The sequence below is a fragment of the Trichosurus vulpecula genome, chromosome 8 (assembly GCF_011100635.1).
Source record: "Trichosurus vulpecula isolate mTriVul1 chromosome 8, mTriVul1.pri, whole genome shotgun sequence".
Classification (NCBI taxonomy): Eukaryota; Metazoa; Chordata; class Mammalia; order Diprotodontia; family Phalangeridae; genus Trichosurus; species Trichosurus vulpecula.
Window position 1 is genome coordinate 198,389,829 of NC_050580.1, and position 17,425 is coordinate 198,407,253.

Genomic DNA, 17,425 nt, shown 5'->3' on the forward strand with positions numbered 1-17,425 from the left:
AGAAACAAGCAAAGAGATAGGAAACTGGGGCAAGAGAGCCAGGGGTTGAGACAGAAAATGACAATGACTGAGACTTGGTCCTGATAATCCTGTTCCAAAGCTGCTGTACAGGGAAGCAATAACATCCCACACAATTCAATGAGTACCTTTTGCTGGCACTCTGTCTTGCTGGGAGTGCCACTGGCCTACAGTACTCTACAGAGAAATCCAACATACCAACACTGCAGTTTCTGATGCTACATTCACATCTTGCTGTGAATGAATTGATATATGCAGATCTGGCATACTGCAGAGCTGGCAGATTAAACCTAGAATGGCTCATCAAAACCCAAGACCGATGATCCTCCCCAGGAAGCTCTCCGGGAGAGGAATGGCCCTGGGAAATGAGTGCTGAGAGTGTGGTTACTTATTTGTGATTTGCTGTGTATTCTTCTTTAAGTAAATGCCCTTTGCCTTACTATGATATCACATGATTTATTGTGACAGCAGAAATGAGGACTTATGAGGTGCCGATTGAAACAGAAAATTTCCCTTTGAATACTATGGAACCAGTAGTAGTCAACATTAGAGGGCCCATGAGCTACATAAAATTTTGGAACAGGGTTAGTAGTTTATGGATAAGTTATGTTCATAGATTATTCATCACATTATGAGCAATGTCTCATATTCCTTCCCTAGCTTTCAAAACATTATAGTAACGATAGGCACAATCTCCCCAGCTAAGTCTGTTCCTTCAAGGCAGTGGGGAGAGCCTTGACAAAGGGTTCCCTTATTTTGGTAGGGACAGGAATTTGGGAAGTGGACTTTAGCATGATAGAGAGGGTATAGTGAGAAGGGAAAGGTAGAACTTAGTTGGTACTATGAGACTAGGATTAGGAATACAAAAAGACACACTCCAGTGTGTCCATGCTAACTTCAACTGAGTCTGGGACATTTGAGGCAAAGATGAGCAGATAGGGAACTTTCAGATAGATTTATTCAAACATCTTTTGTCTGGCACTCTCCCCTTCAACTAATCCTTTCTCCATCTTTCTCCTGGTCTATGACATGGTTGCAGCTATCAGTGGTTGTCCTTTAGTTGTCCTTCAGGTTTATCAATGCCTTAACTGTAAAAGAATAGACTGTGAGAATGGAGTTCTTGAGTCATCCTGAACAGCATAAACCCTTAGTGAAGATTGCATTCATTGGGTTTTGGATCCCCATATGAAAGTTGCCTTTAAGTTGTGTGTGTGTGTAGTTCCACATTTTCACTTAGACTTTGTCAACACAACCGTAGCTAATCCTAGATCCATCTTTTAAAGTCTATCTCAAGTTAATATCCAGGAACTAGAGAGGCCAGTTTTCTACCCTCTCTTCTCTCCACCAAATTATCCAAACTCTTTAGAGCAAGATAAAAGAGCTGGAAGAGTTGTGAAAGAATGGAGGCAAAATGGTATGCAAAACTTTGAAGTAGTTACTTTGGCAACCTCTCATCCTTGGTGTCTCCTTTCCCTTACTCTTGGTAGGTCTGTTGTCTTTATGTGGCCTCTGGCTATATGATCCACTTCTATAGCCCCATAACTTCTTCTCCAGGTTCCTCTTGTTCTCGTTTGGGTTGTATAGAAACTAAAGGACCTTGGCTCTCCCTCCCTACTTTACTGCTCAGGATGTGGCCCAAATTCTCTATTATATCCCAATGTAAGCATTTTCCCTCTAAGGTTCTCCCAGCTAGACTCAGCTATCTTAGTGTTATATTCTCTCATATTCTCAAATCCCCTGATTCTCTTCCCTAACCCTGCTTTGGGCCCAACCTTGATTGGAGATTTCACTTCTTGATTGCTGGAATGGGATCTGAAAAATCGAACTGCCAGAAAAGAGCTATTTTGTAAGGCACCAACTGAGCTCAGTTAATTTCTATACTTAGTCTTTGTATTGATTTCTGTGTAGCATTCATCTGCTTTGAACCTAAAAAAATTTCGAGGGAACAGTGGTCCCTCAAACCACTGTCTTAAGCACCTCTTGGTCAGGTAATTCTCTCTGGCCCTCAGATGCTTCCTACCTGCAAATTCTTGTAGCTGTTTGCGTTCTTCTATGTTGTATTGAAGCTTTTCTAGCAATTCAAAGTATCGAAAGAGTGAATCTCGGGGCCAAACCACCTGCTCATCCTGGTCCATTTCCATCAGCCCATGGAGATTCTGGTGCACATGGGTCTCCCAGTCCACTAGGCCTGGGCTATCAAAGTTAACTGCTGTAGGGAAGAGATGTTTTTGAGAAGCATGTGTGGAGTCAGGGATAGATTAAGTATAAGAGGAGATGACCAAGGGTTGTTAGAAGGGAGAGAGGGGGTATGTAAGAGGCAAAAGTGTATAACGCTAAAGTGTCAGAGCCCACATGGGAACACCTCAGAAAGAAAGTGCTAGAATGTTTGGGTCTGAATGGAACACAGTTCAGCTCACACTGGTGTTCTTGTGGAGATGTGGAGTCTTTGGGGATAACTGTCTTCTTTACGTTTTCTGCTTGAGAAGTTTCATTCCCTAAGCTTGATGACAAAGCTGGCAAAGTCCTGGAGCAGATGTATTCGATACCATGGAGAAATGTGACTTTTATTTCTTTAGCTATATCCAGAGAGTATGATTTCTGGCATATTCCTACTTCTTGTTTTGAGCTAAGCTCTAGACTCTGTAGCTCAGATTTTAGGCCATGGGTACGGTAGGGTCCAAAATGTTCACAGAATCCAGGCCTGAGTACTTAGAATGTTAGTCTGACAATATCAGCCCATATCCCAATGTCATAGTCATACCCTTGCCCCTCAGCCAGTGTCTGCCTTCTAAACCCATATCCATCCTCACATCTACCTTCCCCATTCACGTTCCCAAGTCCTGCTATCCCGTCTCCACAGCCCTACCACTCCCCACTATCCCTACTTTCCATTACCCAATCTTGTTCCCTCTGCCCCAACACTCAGCTTTGGCCATCTACTTCCCCATTCTTTACTAGTCCCTTTATCTCTGCCCCCACTCATTAATGCACACTCCTTACACAGAACTTTTGGACTTGGCTTTTCCTCCTTCTCTCTGGTAATATCTCCTGTTGATCAGAGAACAGAGAGTAAAGGGAATTACACTGGAGTCTGTTAGAAAACCAAGAAGGGAAAGGAGAGAAATAGCGGATGGAATTAAGGCCAGAAAGTAGGAAAGGGGAAAGATATTGGTAAAGATGATAAGAAAGGAACAGAATAAGCTTAGGTGAAGAGCAGGGAAGGATTCTGTGCCTAAGCACTTCTTACTAGAAAATCTGGGGATTGAGGGCTAGGCAAGAGACAGGGGATCAAGAGAAGGAGAAAAGGTGGCTTGATTTGAAGTTGGGAGAAGGAGGTAGGTCAAGGGATCCTTAAGAGGCCAAAGTTGGCTTTGAGAATGGGGAGGGAGGGTGGTGGACCTTTTGATGATTTGTCGCTTGAACATGTCAGCTTTGTGCTGCATCTCCGAATGTGTTGCCTCCTCACTGAGCTCATGCCTGATTGCCTGGAAATTAGTAACTGCCACAAAGAGTCATGAAGGAATTGGGTTAGGTGAATGCTGAGACAGACTAAGAAAAGCTGGGGGATGCTGGGGGGCTGGAGAAAACATACCTTCCAGGCCTGGATCCTACCTCCCACATCTAGTTCACTTCTACCCTCAATCACACAACACTGATCCTATCCTTCTCTCCCTCCCAAGGTACTCCTTTCTCTAAGCTTCTCTGACCTCATAGGTCCCCCACCCCCACCCACAGCCCTTGCTTACCCATCATAGCTACTATGATGTTGCGGAAGATGATGGAGCCAAGCAACAGCCACAGGATAACATATAGACTAGAAAATGTTTTACTCATTTCAGAAACTTTCCAGGCATCCTGAAGCAGTGCGTACCAGTGATCCAGGGTGAAGAGGATAAACACTGTCACCAGGGAGTTAGGCATATCCCTAAGGAAAAGAAAAAAATGGGAAATAGAAAAGAACTGAATGGGGAATAGAGAAGAAGCTAGACTTCTCAACAAAAAAGCCAGGTCCCCAGAGTCATGCTTACTTTTGAAACAACATTTCTGACTTATTTGTGATCTACTATGATTTTTACCTCCTTCTCTGCCATATTTTAATGTATTTCTTTAATCATTCTTCAGTTTATATTTGTACAGTTACACTTTTTCCTCTAAGTGAATAATCCAGCTCTCAGCCTATTTAATTTCATCTTATTCCTCTCACTTGCCACATTAGCTTTTAATTGTAATCTTATTCTCCATTGGTGGTGGTGGTGGTGGTGGTGGTGGTGATTTTTCAGTCACTTCAGCTGTGTCTGACTCTTTGTGACCCCATTTAGGGGTTTCTTGGCTAAGATACTGGAGTGGCTTGCCATTTCCTTCGTCTCATCTGACAGATGAGGAACTGAGGTTAAATGACTTGCCCAGGGGTCTAAGTGTAGTTCTGAAGCCAGATTTGAGACTCATATAATGCTTTCAAAAGTTGTGTTTTGCTTTACAGGTACTATTTAATTTAAATATTTATTAAATATTAACTATCAATAATAATTTATTAAGTATATTTGAAGTTATCACTTAATAATTTAAAAGTGGGCAGTGGGTGATACAGTGGATAGAGTGCCATGCCTTGAGTCAGGAAGACCCATCTTTCTAAGTTCAAATCTGGCCTCAGACACTTACTAGCTGTGTGACCCTGGGCAAATCACGTATCCTCAGTTTCCTCATCTGTAAAATGAACTGGAGAAGGAGATGGAAAAACCAGTCCAGTATCTTTGCCAAGAAAACCCCAAAAGGGATCACAGGGAGTTGGACACTACTGAAAAATGAACAACAACTTGGAAGTAATTACCAGGGACACTAAAAAGAACCCTACTATGAGCCTATTGGGCCAAACCATGACTACTTCCTGATAAGCCTAATGCCTTATATGTAACATCATAAATAATTAAAATCAAGATAACTTCCCCAGATTTACATGAACCATCCATTGGCAATCAGGGAACATCCAAGCATCTTCACAGAGGATAAACGAATATAACTGAAGATGTCAATTAGTTTGCTTGGTGTGTTCCATGTAATACGAAATCCCTATACCTACAGAGTGACAGTAATGATTAGAATTGTTTTTCTCTAGGAGTCTAGAAGTAGGCCTTGTAACAATGTTTGATAGCTCTGGCTGTCTAGGGAATGTATCCATGTGTGCAACTTAGCATCCTAGACTACACCTGGAGTGAATATTGTTCCCTAATCCTATGGAGAGGTCTTTCTGTTCTCAAGATTACAGTCAATAACATTTGTTATATTCTCCAATCCTCCCCTACCCACCTAATTGTGTTCTCTGGGTTCTTATGACTATGCTCCCAGACTTCACCTCCCTTTTTATTTTAGTTCTGCTCCCTAGACCCACCCCAAGTTCCTTTTACCTCCCCCAGGTTTGCCCCTGGTTCTACCTACACGAAGTACATCTGGTATTCCAAGTCTTGCAAATCTGAACGGCTATAACTCTCAAAGAAGTAGATACCAGTCAGAGAGAAAATGTAGAAGAAAAAAAGAACCAGCACCAGGAGGAAGGTCATGGTCTGGAGGCCATAATCAAAGGATAGTTGAATTAGGCCAAACTGTTCTCTCCCAACAACCCAACCCAGTCCAGCCCAGGTATTTGATATTGTAACCCTCACTCCCAGTTGTGGACCCATTCATCTCCAAATTACTACCATCCAATCACCAATTCACTCCCATCCAATCTATTAGCCATTTGGACCATTCATCTCCTACACTTTCCTCTGCTTTGTATTTGGCTCCAGCTTCCCACCTTACCCGGTCCTTGGTTGTTGCGATTACCTTAAGAGCCCTGACGAGGGCCAGGATGATGACTCGAATTTGGCGGAACCGGGCAAAGAGTTTGAGTGACCTCAACACCCGGCAAATACGTAACAACTTCATCCACACTGAGTCACCTGAGACCCCCATTAGCACCACTACCTCAGGAAGCAAAGACTGTGGGTACCACACAAAGTACTGATGTTAGATATTCTTCCCCAAATATTACCTTTCAGATTCTGTTTCCTTATCCTCATCCTCCCCACCCTCCCACCCCCAACCACTGCATGCCATTTCTAGGGCATGGCTTGCCCACCTCTCAGTTTTCAGAGGAGTAGGGAAAAGTTTCTTTTCTTTGTATGACCTAAATATAACCTCATATAATCTGCCCCAATCCATCCCTCACTCTAGACTCTTGTGGGCTGCTTCTCACATTCCTAGACTCACCTTTGAGCATCCCCTCTTAAATCTTACCAGTATGGTGACAAAAAAGTCAAAGAGATTCCAGGCACTTCTCCAGAAGAGGAAGAAATTGTACAACCACAGGAGGATAATCTCCAAAACGAAGATAAGCAAGATGAACCAAGATGCTGCCTCTAGAGCAACCATTATTGGCACCATTCTGCTATCTGTAGTGTTCACTAACTCTATATGAAGGAGACAAGTAGTAAGGGTCAAGGGAAAGGATATGAAAAGGGTTTGTTTAAATGACTTAAAGAAAACATAGATGCCACATAAACCAAACTTCTTGCCAATGTTGTCCTACTTTCCTTAGGCAGCTAGGTGGCACTGTGGATATGGTAGAGGTTGGTGTAGATAACATATAGTATATATGCTACACATAGTATAGCATATAGTACAGCTTGGTGCTCTAACTAGATCGGATACTTACTAGCTATGACCTTGGAAAGTCACTTAAACTCTCTCAGCTTTGGGTACCTCATCTGCAAAATAGGGATAATAGTACTTACCCCACAGGGCTGTTGTGAGGACCAAATGGGACAATTATAAAGCACTTTGTACAGTATCTGAGACATCATAAGTGTTAGCTATTATTACCCCCATTCTTCCAATTTGCAGTACTGCTAGTGACACATTGAGAGGGGAAGGCACAGATCACTGCCACTAGCTACTGTCCTTTACCTGATTGATAGATAGTTTTTAAAGATAAAAAGGAACTGAGATCTAGTTAAGCTTTATTTTATAGATGAGAAAATTGAAGCCTGGAGATATTGATTGGCTTGCCTAAGATCACATAGGGGAGGTAGCGTGGTGCAGAAAAAAAATAAAACACCAGATTTAGAGTCAGAAGATTTGGGTTCAAGCCTCTTTGCTATTTACTGTGTAGCATTAGATAAATCACTTTATATTTTCTGGGTCTCAGTTTCCTAATCTGTAAACTGAGGGCTTGGAATCTTAGCTATCTTCCAGTTCAATTCCTTTATCTTACACATAAGGAAGCTGAGACTTAGAAAATCCCTTAACTTCATTCTTCTTATCTGCAAAATGATAATAATACTTGCATTAATGGGCTTGTTTTGAGGAAAATTCTTTGAAAACTTTAAAGTATTAAAGTGTAAACCATCATTCAGATATTGAAGCACTAAATCTTGATCCAAAATCTTGGGAATTCTTCAGCTTAATTAGTCATAAAGACACTAGGTAATGAATAGAGTGAAGTGTTCTAGAAAAATCCACACTGGACTATAGATTAGAACACTGATTAATCAGTGAAGCTTGAAAGTTTTATGTTTGAAAGTTGGACTTTATTTAGGGGAAGTTATCTTGAGGAGTGGTGGGAGAGTTAGACTGCTTCCTCCTATTAAACAGGTCAAGTGGTTCATATGCTGCCAGACCATTTGAATTTCCAGGGATAGAGGACTATCCTCTGCTCCCTCTCATTTTCAGAGAGTATAAAAAATTTAGGTTATCTCACAGAACACTAGATAAATAACAGATTGGCTTCTAAGACTATCAGCAACTCAGTCCATAAGCATTTATGAAGCACCTACAATGTGCCAGGTACTGCATTAAGCTCTAGGCATACAAATTAAGGCAAAAGACATTCCCTGCCCTCAAGGAGCTCACAATCTAATAGGGATGACATGCAAACAACTATGCACAAACAAGCTATATACAGGATAAATAGGAAATAATCTACAGAGGGAAGGTACTGGAATTAAGAGGGACTGGGGAAGGCTTCTTGTAGAAGGTGAGATTTTAGTTGGGACTTGAAGGAAGCCCAGGAAGTCAGAAGGCAGAAATGTAGAGAGAGAGCATTCCAGGCATGAGGAACCACCAGTGACATGACAAGGTAGCTGGCTTGTTTGAGGAACAGCAAGGAGGCCAGTGTCGTGAGATTGAAGAATATGAGCTGGGGTACAAAGTGTAAGAAGACTGGGGCAGGGGATGGGGGTTGGTGGTAAGGGGAGCACTAGATTACGAAGAGCTTTGAATGCTCTTTGAACATCAGAGGATTTTAAATCTGATCTTAGAGGTGATAAGGAGCCCAACTGTGATGTGGAAAGAGCATAGCACATTATTTATAGATATGTTCTAATAACAACTCAAAGTAATACTCTTTGCATTTATATGTTTTAAGGTGTGTGAAGTTGTTGGAGGATTTTTTTTTTGGTTTGTTTTTATCACAACAGCCTTGGGAGGTAAATATTATTATCTGCATTTTACAGATGAGGAAATTGAAGTTCAGGGAGGTTTAATAACTCGTCCCTGGGTTATACAGGTTTGGAGATAGCAATTAAACTCAGGTCTTTAGACTCTAAAAATCAGTCTTCTTTCCCCTATGCCATAAGGTACAATTTGCAGATTTACCTATTAAAATCCTGCCTATACCTTACATTTTGATAGATGTTTATTGGCTTAAATAAGCCTCTACAAGTGTGAAAATATCAATTTTACAAAGTATCCCACTGACTACAGAAATTAGTAAGAACTTACAGAATTCCATTATTGATCAGATCAACAGTATAACTCACTCAGAATTTTGTTTCTGATGGTGATACCAAGAGAAATTTCTTGTGGAGGGTATTCTTTATCATGTCACCTCAAAGGGTTAGGGATGTGTACCAAACACCTTCAGTTTCCTTTCATAATTCATTATTTATCCATCATATATTGATTTATCTAAACTCATCTTGAACCCAGGTTCAGCCTGCATCACATTTTATTAGAAAATCTACTTAAGTTTACTATTTCTTATGTAACCTTACATTTCCTTTGTAAGGCGTGCCTCCTCTTTCTGGACTCAGTGACCATATCTATGTTCACCCGATTTATAGCCCTTATGGTGTTAAAGCCCTATACCAAGGCTTTGTTGTAGCATGGAGGAGATCCTGGGTCCCCAAAAGCTATGGCAGCAGGCCAAAGGTTCTCTCATATACATGTTGTTTCCCCACACTAGTCAGCCCTTTGAAGGAAAGGATTGTTTTCTTTTTGTTTCTCTAGTCTCAGGGCCTGCCACTTAGTAGGCACTTAATGCTTGTTGAATAACTGAATGCTGGGAAGGTAAATACAGTTTAGGCAACCATCTCTGCCTTAAAAGTATCAGTCTAGGTAAGTACAGACACATCCAGCACCTCCTGATGAACTATTTCACTAGTCAATCAATAAACATTTATTAAACAGCTACTATATTCTAGGCCCTGTGCTAAAGGCTGGGTACTCAAAAAGAAGCAAAAGACAGTCCCTGACCTCAAGAAGCTCACAAACGAATGGCATTATATGAAACAAAGGAAAATTTAAGATGTTCTTCAGTCCTGTATGGTCCACTTTCATTTCTGCAGTGATAGTGGCAGAGAAGAGAAAAAAAAAGAAGAGGGTGCTAAAAATCACACTGTTTTTAGACTGTCTATAAACATTAATATAACTGTTGGTAATTTACATATGAAATTCTTGTCCAGTGACCAATGAATTAGTAGACTTATATTACTGGAGGAACAGAATCATATCTATCTTGGCATTCTTATTATAAATGAAAACAAAAGATGAAAGGAAATTGAAGTTAAATGGAAGGTTTACTCATACATCCTGCCTAGAGAGTCAAATAAAGGAAGCAGATGAATTGATTTTATTGTACATCCAAGACAACAAGAAACATTTCATGGGACATTTGGTCATCTCATATTGAAGTATATGTGATGAGCATTTGCAAAAAGACAACTGTAAATAATTGTAAAATAACTGTAGTTTATGTGTCAATTTCCATTACAGAGGAGGAAGAGAAATTCTACAAAGAACTTGATAAAACCTTCAAATCAACATACATTTTAATTTTTATTAATTTCTATTCAAAAGTAAGCACAAGAGAGGATAGTGAAAAGTATGGTGGAACATGTGGTTCAGGAGTAAGACAGAAGAGAAGCCAAAGGCTTACATATCTCATAGAAGTTTCATATCCCCATATTGGTTAAAAAAACAAACAAAACTTTCTTTGAGAAGAGAATCAGGAGATACTGGACATGGGTAAGTACCAAATAACATGACAAAAAATGAAAGTGATTATGTTTAAAGTGAAAGTAAAAGTAAAAGTGGGAATTATTTCTGAAAAACCAGTCTATGTAGTTACACCAATGACGTGTTATAGCAAAGATCAAAATCAATATTAGATGAGGTGAATAAAAATGAGAGGACAGCATGACTTTCAATTTCAACCTGACCCATTTAACAAACTGTTGATGTTGAAAAACAGGGAATGGTTAAAAAAAAAAAAACACCACCAGATACTGACACAGACTACCATCGCTGAGTAAGGAAGTTTAACTGATGTAATCACCATAATGAGGCCAAAAGAACTCATAAACCCTGTTAGCCTTCAAACACTTGAGCTCCTTGCCAACCAGAGATTTATCAGTCAACAGAAATGCTTAGTTTAGAATACAAACCTGCTTACAAAATATTACAGAGGAGGATAGTGGAAGATTATAAGCTATGTTGCCCCATAAAACAAGAAAAAAACAGTAGGTGGAAAAACAAGTTTGTAGAAAGTTTAGTGAGAGATCCAACTAACAAAATTATCCTGAGGGTATTTAATGAAAAATTTTAAGAAGGAAAACAGAGAGACAAAAATTGAAGAAGATGCATAAGCAAGGGTGTGCTACAGCCAGCTTGTATTGGCCTTTGTTGAATTTTCAGTGTGAGCATTTATGCCTCAGAAATCAACAAATGCTACAGATCAGAACTTATTGTTTTGTAATTGTCTTAAGAAAGTGGTGGAGAAAATATAATGAAAATTAAACTTGAACTTGTACATACATGTTTCCCCCCAGGGAGCCATTTAAACATTCACCAATACCACAAACTCTTTTCACTATGAATGACAGTGGAGCCACCATTTTTGGACTCCAACATCCTAAATATCCTGAATAAGGAAGCAGAAATGGCACCGAAGGAAGCAACGATGAGAAGAACAGATGGATTATCCTGAGTGTACACAGCAGGAATCTATGCTGGAGACAATACTATACTCAACTGAAACTATCCTCTCCACTATCTCAATGACCTAACTGCTAAATCCAAAAGCTTTTTTTTTCCAGTCTTTATTTTTATTTGACCTCTTTTTAACTTCAGACACTATCAACCACCCCTTCTTCCTGAGATACTTTTCTCTCCCCTTGTCTTCCACAGAATACTCTTCACTGATTCTCTTTTTACCTGCCTGACCTTCTGATTCTCCTTTTCTGAATCATAGCCATCTCTCAATCAATAAGCATGTGTCCTCCAAGACCTTTGGATTTCCTCTATCTACCCTTTGTTTTTGCATCAGCTCCCTGGGTTCAAAAATCAGCTCTGTTCAGATGACTGCCAAATATATATTATCTAGCCCTAATCTCTCTCCTGAACCACAGCCCTACACCCTGGATATCCCATCACCATCTCAAATTTTATAGGTCTAAAACAGTTTTCCCAAAAAACTCACTCCTCCTATAAACTTTCCTGTTTCTGTTGAGGGTAATGCCATCTTTCTAGTCGCTAAAGATCACGACTTGTCATCTTTGACTCTTCCCTCCCCCATTACTCCTCATAAACAACCAGCTACCTAGTCATACCAATTCGACCTCTACACCATCTCTTGTATTTTGCCCCTTTCATGGCCCTTACTTCTTAGTCTCTTGCCTCAAGTCTCCCCTCTCTCCATACGATCCTAGGCACAGCTGCCTAGGTCTGACCACATCATGCCTCCCTAGTCAAGTTTTTAGTGACTTCCTATTGCCTCTAGAATAAATTATAAACTATTCAGTATGGCATTCAAAGTTTGATTCTCAATCACAATCTGGCTATCCTTCTAGGCTTGTTTTGTTACTTCCCCTTTTATATACCCTGGGATCCAAATTTGCATGTTAGCTATTTCCTATGCCTGGAAAGCATGACCTTCTCACCTCTGCCTCTTATTATCTTTAACTTTTTTCTAGGGTCAGCTGAAGCTTCATCTCCAGCAAGAAGTGTTTCAGGAGCTCTGATGTGTCTCTTCCCTCTTCCTTCCCCTCCTCCCCCAACTGTTAGTGCTTTCTTCTTCAAATTATATAGCACTTCTCTGTTAATATGTTTTAGTCAGCTGGGAAATTGTTAGTTCCTTGAGAACAGGGACTGATTTAATTTTGTCTTTGTTTTTGAAGTACATAGTGTTTAATAAGTGTTGGTGGAATTGAAGATAAGTGAGGTGATAATGAGAGTACCTAAGCTGCCCTGGATGGGATCAAGTCATCAGGCCTAGACAAATTATAGTCCAGAGTACTGAAAGAACTGGCAGATGTGATAACTGATCTGCTAACAGTGATCTCTGGATTATGTATGGAATAATACCCCCCCACCAAAAAAAATCATGAAATATTAAAGACAGGCAAATGTCATCCTGATTTTCAAATAAGTGAAGCGGGTACTGTCTATAAGCTTCAGACCGATGAGCTTGATTTTTATTCCTAGCAAAAATCTAGGAATATTAAAGAGTTAATTTGTGAGCATTTGGAAGGGAAATAACTCATCTTTTTTTTTTATCAGTAAGAGCTCATGCCAGACTAATCCTATTTGTATTTTAACTGGAGGGGTTAATGGACTGAGCGATCAAGGGAATTTTGTAGACATAATGTAGCTGGATTTCAGCAGCTCATCATATTTTCTGGACTAGATGGAGAATTCTGGATTAGATAAAAGTAGAGTTAGGTGGAATTAGCATTTACTGAGTGTAGAGTAATTTATCTTTGGTCCTTGGAACAGAACAGTTTGATATTTTTTCCCAGATTCTTTGATGAAGGAATAGATGGCATATTTATCAGATTTGCAGATGGTATGAAGATGAGGAGGATAACTAACATGCTAGATGACAAGAGTCAGCATCAAACTCAACAGACTGAATCTACCAGTATGAAATTCAACAAGGATCAATGTAAACTCACATTTGGTTAAAATAATGAACTATATAAGCACAGAATAGGTGCATGCATGCGGCTAAACAATGATCTTCTAATAAAGGTCTAGAGATAAGCAAATTACAAACTTATTATATGTGTCAACAGTGTGACATGGCAGCAAAAAAAAAAAAGTGAATGGAGACAGAGCATCCAGAACAAGGGAGGTGATAGTCCCACTGTATTCAGCTCTGATCAGATCACATCTGGCATATTAAGTTGTAGGTACCATATTTCAGCCAGAATATTGACAAAGTAGGGGGCAACTCAGTAGTACAGTGGATAGAATGCCAGGCCTGAAGTCAGAAAGACTCATCTTCCTGAGTTCAAATCAGACACTTACTAGCTGTGTGATCCTGGGCAAGTCAACTTAATCATTTTTGCCTCGGTTTCCCTATCTGGACAATGAGCTGGAAAAGAAAATGGCAAACCCTCCAGTATCTTTGCTGAGAAAACCCCAAATAGGGTCACAAAGAGTTGGACATGACTGAAATTGACATAATGGAACACATCCAGAAGGGAACCATCTGGATGGATTGCCTCTGATCTAAAGCTGGATGATCAGAAAGCATCTAGCTGAACCCTCCCATTCTATGAATGAGAAAACTGAGGCCTAAAAAGGCTAAGTGACTTGTCTAAGTTCACACAGAAGTTGAAACACAAGAGATTTAAACTTAAATTCTTTGACTCCAGATCCAGTATTCTTTTCATTGTAGCATGCTGTGGCCATGAAGAAATGGTTGAAGGTGCCAGAGATGCTTATCTTTGAGAAAACTTAGCAGGGACATGATAACCAACTACAAATATCTGAGGAGCTCTCAAGTGGGATAAATGGGTAAACATTTGGAAGGGCAGATTTTGGCTCACTGTGAAGTAGAACTTCCTATAAGAGTTGTCCCAAAGTGGAATGGGCTTCCTTCAGAGATCTATTGGTTTTGATGTTCCTTGATTCTGGTTTTTTGTGACCCCATGTGGGGTTTTCTTGGTGAAGATACAGGAGTGGTTTGTCATTTCCTTCCATTCCTCTTCCTTCTGATTTACTAATTCTATCTAAATTACCCTGCCTTCTTCATTTGGGTAATCGTTTCAGATATATGTTAAAATTTAAATGTATTATATCATTCACTGACAGGGATTCATAGCTTACAAATGAATCTGCTAAACTGGTTTTTCTTTCTTCAGTTCCCAACAGACTACCTATGCTTACTAAACACTGTACATTTTACTTTCCTAAGCCTCCCTGCTCTTCTCTCAAGGTCTCTGTGGTTTTACTATTCTTTTTGTGTTCCCCCATGCCAAGAAACTAATTTATCTGTCCCACTCTAATACCAACATGTTTCAAGAAATCCTAAGGAAATTTAAAGGGAATTATCTCTCAAGCCCTCCTCTCCTCCAACTACTCCAGGGACTCACCTATTTCAATCATGAGCAGAATGGTATTCAAAAAGATGAGGAGGTTGATAAGGTTTATGAAGATACGTTCTGTTTACCATTGAGGAAAAAAAATGTTTAAAAGTAGAGTTGGGATAGTGACTATTCAGGGTAGGAATAGGGAGAATTGGACTCAAGTCAGTTTTGGTGCTAGGGAAGCCAAGTCCATGATGGAGGGGTCTAAGGAGTATATGAGGTTAAAGGCTGGGCCAGGGAAGGAAGTTGGGTCCCATAGCCCAGGAGTGGGAATCAAAGATACCTTATATTAGACAAAAGGATACTCTCAAGGACCCAGCCAGCCCAAAGAGAAAGGGGGGCCCATCGATTACAACGAACCCCAAGTCGACACTGCTGCCTCTGAGCAAAAAGGATTCGATCATGACCAGGCCTGATACTGAAGCGGACCAGCTGATGATGATCTCCCAGCATCAGTTTTCTTTGGCGGTTAGGATCTGTTGTGAACATATTCAGGGGAAAGTGGGTAAAGAGACTATGAAGAATTGAGCTCAGGAGAGAGTGACAAATCAAACAGTTTTTAGGTAGGTCTAGGGTCTTAAACTGAGGCAGCTAGCTTAGCATGTTACTCTTTATGGCAAGTGGGAGCTATCAAATTACTAGGAATAAGAATATTGGCACTTAGCTTTTCTTACTAGATTGTTCATGAGTAGCAGTGCTCATTCTCTGAGAAATATGTACAGTAGGTTCAGGTTTACAAAATCTTTAGTTCCTTTAGTGTTAACACCTATACTTATGTAACATGGAGCTCATCTCTGCCCTAAAGAGGCTTCATGCCCCTGAAGTCTGGCCAAGAGATTATATTAATCCAGTTGCTTTACCAAGCTGGGTTCAATTTACTAAAATTAGGGCTTCCTCACATACACATTGCCTGATTTCCAAGGTTCCCCTACTCTTAGATTCCCTCTCTATCCCCTTCTAAGTTGTAGGCTGTTTTGATAGGTTGTGATCAGGAGCCCAGTGGGGAAAAAGGCTGCTGACCAAGGAATTCTCGGAGGTTATGCCGTGGCACAGCTTGGCTCAAGCCTCGCAAATGATCGATCAGAGAAAAAGTGTCAATGAGTCTGGAACGCACAGCGTCGGCTCTGGTCACTGCTGTTGGTTCAAAGATCTCAGAAATCTCAGAGATATCAGAAGTTGCCTGTGAGGAAAAAAGAAGCATTAGGCAAGGACAACGGCCTTGTTTAAAAAAAAAAAACAAAAAAACAGAAGGATTGAGGGAAAGGATGAGCTGCATCATGATGAATAGGGGGAAGATGGCAAAGTTTTTACCCTCGCTCCCAATCACCTTCATCTTTGTCCTTCGGATACTGCAGGATACCCTCCCTAATGAACTGTAGCAGGAGCAGCTGAGGCACACTCAAAAGTACCCAGTTTCACAGCAGTGGAGTTCTAAAACAGAAGACCAAAGATATGAGAGAAGTCTCATAGCAATTGGCCAAGCAGGACTGAGGAATCACTTGTATGATGACAATTCCAATCCAGAACTCTGGGACTGGTACCAGGCAAGATGACAGAGGATAGGAAAACTGAGGGAAGAATAATGGACGAAAGTAAAAAACGGAGAGGCTGAGAGAGGGATGGAGAGGATATGCAGAGAGAGAAGAGAAAGAAAAGTGAAAGGGGAGAGAAATGAACACTTAAAACAGAAGGGCAGAGGCAGAAAGAGACATAATGGAAAGACAGCAGAGTGGAGAGACAGCTAAGTGGTATAAAGGAAAACAGAGGAAAGGGGGAGATCCAGACACAGAGAGGGAGACTGATAGAAGAAGAAAAAAGAGGAGACGTCCAACAGGTGAGGGTGGAGTAAGCAGGTTAGAAAAGCAGAGAGACGGTGAGACAGAGTCGGCGAAGAGGCAGAGAGTTGAGAGGAGAAAAAGAGAAGCCAGAGAGCCCTTAAGAGTAATTCGTTTTTGCCTTTCTTCGTATCCCCAAACGCTTAACAAAGTGCCTAGGCACAGAGTAGATCCTTAATAAATACTACTAGCACTGAATCGAGAGGTGGCATAGATGAAAGAAAGACAAAAGGGTGAAATGGAGGGGGAAGAAGAGACAGCAGAGAGAGGGAAAAGAGAGGAGTGTCGAGAGAGAGGGAAAGCACAGGAAAATATAGGCAAGTAAATAGAGAGGAGGAAGAAAAGAAATAAGATAAGGGGAAAAGACAGACGAGGAGGGAAAGCAGAAGGGGTAAGAGTGAGGTGGTAAGAGACCAAGAAGTGGATGAGAAGAGAGAAGGTATGGGAAGTAAGTGACAATGGGGAGGAGGGCAGAAGGGGGAAAGCACAGACTTCCTGTGAGCAGAGGAGGCTCTTATGCGGCTAGGGCTTATGGAATTCCCCTCCCGGATCACTTCCTAATACTGAACTTTTTAATGGCTCAAGCTCTCCTCCCTCGATCCCCACTTTCTGCTCCGACTCAGCTCCAGGTTCTCTCCGACTTCATTCCAAGGCTTTCTCCCCCCATTCAACCTACACCAGCCCGGAACTCTTTCCTGGGTCTCCCTGCCCCACAACCAGAACCCGCTCCCAAACCCGAACAAGCTCCCCCTCCTCCTCAAGGCTCCGCGCAGCCGCAGGCCCGCCTCCGCTCCGTTCCGCCCCGCCTCCTCTCTCCTTGTCCCCTCCTCCAAGCTCCACCCCCTCCCTCTCGCCCATTCGGCGGTTACCAGGTTGTCCCCAGCCTGCTCCAGCTCCAGCGATCCCAGCCAATCCTGAGCTGCCACACTGCGGCACGAGCCCCGG

At 41.2% G+C, this 17,425-nt stretch overlaps 1 protein-coding gene across 3 annotated transcripts; it reads right to left on the minus strand.

Annotated features, from left to right (window-relative positions):
- Window positions 1-958: 958 nt before the first annotated feature.
- On the minus strand, window positions 959-17,419 carry CATSPER2 (cation channel sperm associated 2). Of its 3 annotated transcripts, none has more exons than XM_036734335.1 (11): window positions 17,350-17,419; window positions 15,973-16,076; window positions 15,666-15,825; window positions 14,951-15,121; window positions 14,652-14,720; window positions 6,292-6,464; window positions 5,839-5,994; window positions 5,452-5,576; window positions 3,765-3,943; window positions 2,039-2,227; window positions 959-1,106 (listed from the first exon to the last, which is right to left on the minus strand). In XM_036734335.1, exons 2-11 carry the CDS (start codon window positions 15,976-15,978, stop codon window positions 1,075-1,077), a joined length of 1,260 nt encoding a protein of 419 aa, XP_036590230.1. In that variant the 5' UTR covers window positions 15,979-16,076; window positions 17,350-17,419; the 3' UTR covers window positions 959-1,074. The 3 variants fall into 3 exon arrangements, with proteins under 3 accessions (XP_036590230.1, XP_036590229.1, XP_036590231.1); XM_036734334.1 differs by lacking the exon at window positions 17,350-17,419 and adding an exon at window positions 17,050-17,188; XM_036734336.1 differs by lacking the exons at window positions 15,973-16,076; window positions 17,350-17,419 and having other exon boundaries at window positions 15,760-15,813.
- Between the last annotated feature and the right edge of the window lie 6 nt (window positions 17,420-17,425).

Excerpts from the sequence above, each read along its gene's own strand:
- CATSPER2 (XM_036734335.1), bottom strand. Across the intron at positions 14,721-14,950 it reads GGCTGGCTGGGTCCTTGAGA|AACGTATCTTCATAAACCTT; the intron begins GTATCCTTTTGT and ends AATGGTAAACAG. Across the intron at positions 5,577-5,838 it reads CCCTCGTCAGGGCTCTTAAG|ACCATGACCTTCCTCCTGGT; the intron begins GTAATCGCAACA and ends TATGGCCTCCAG.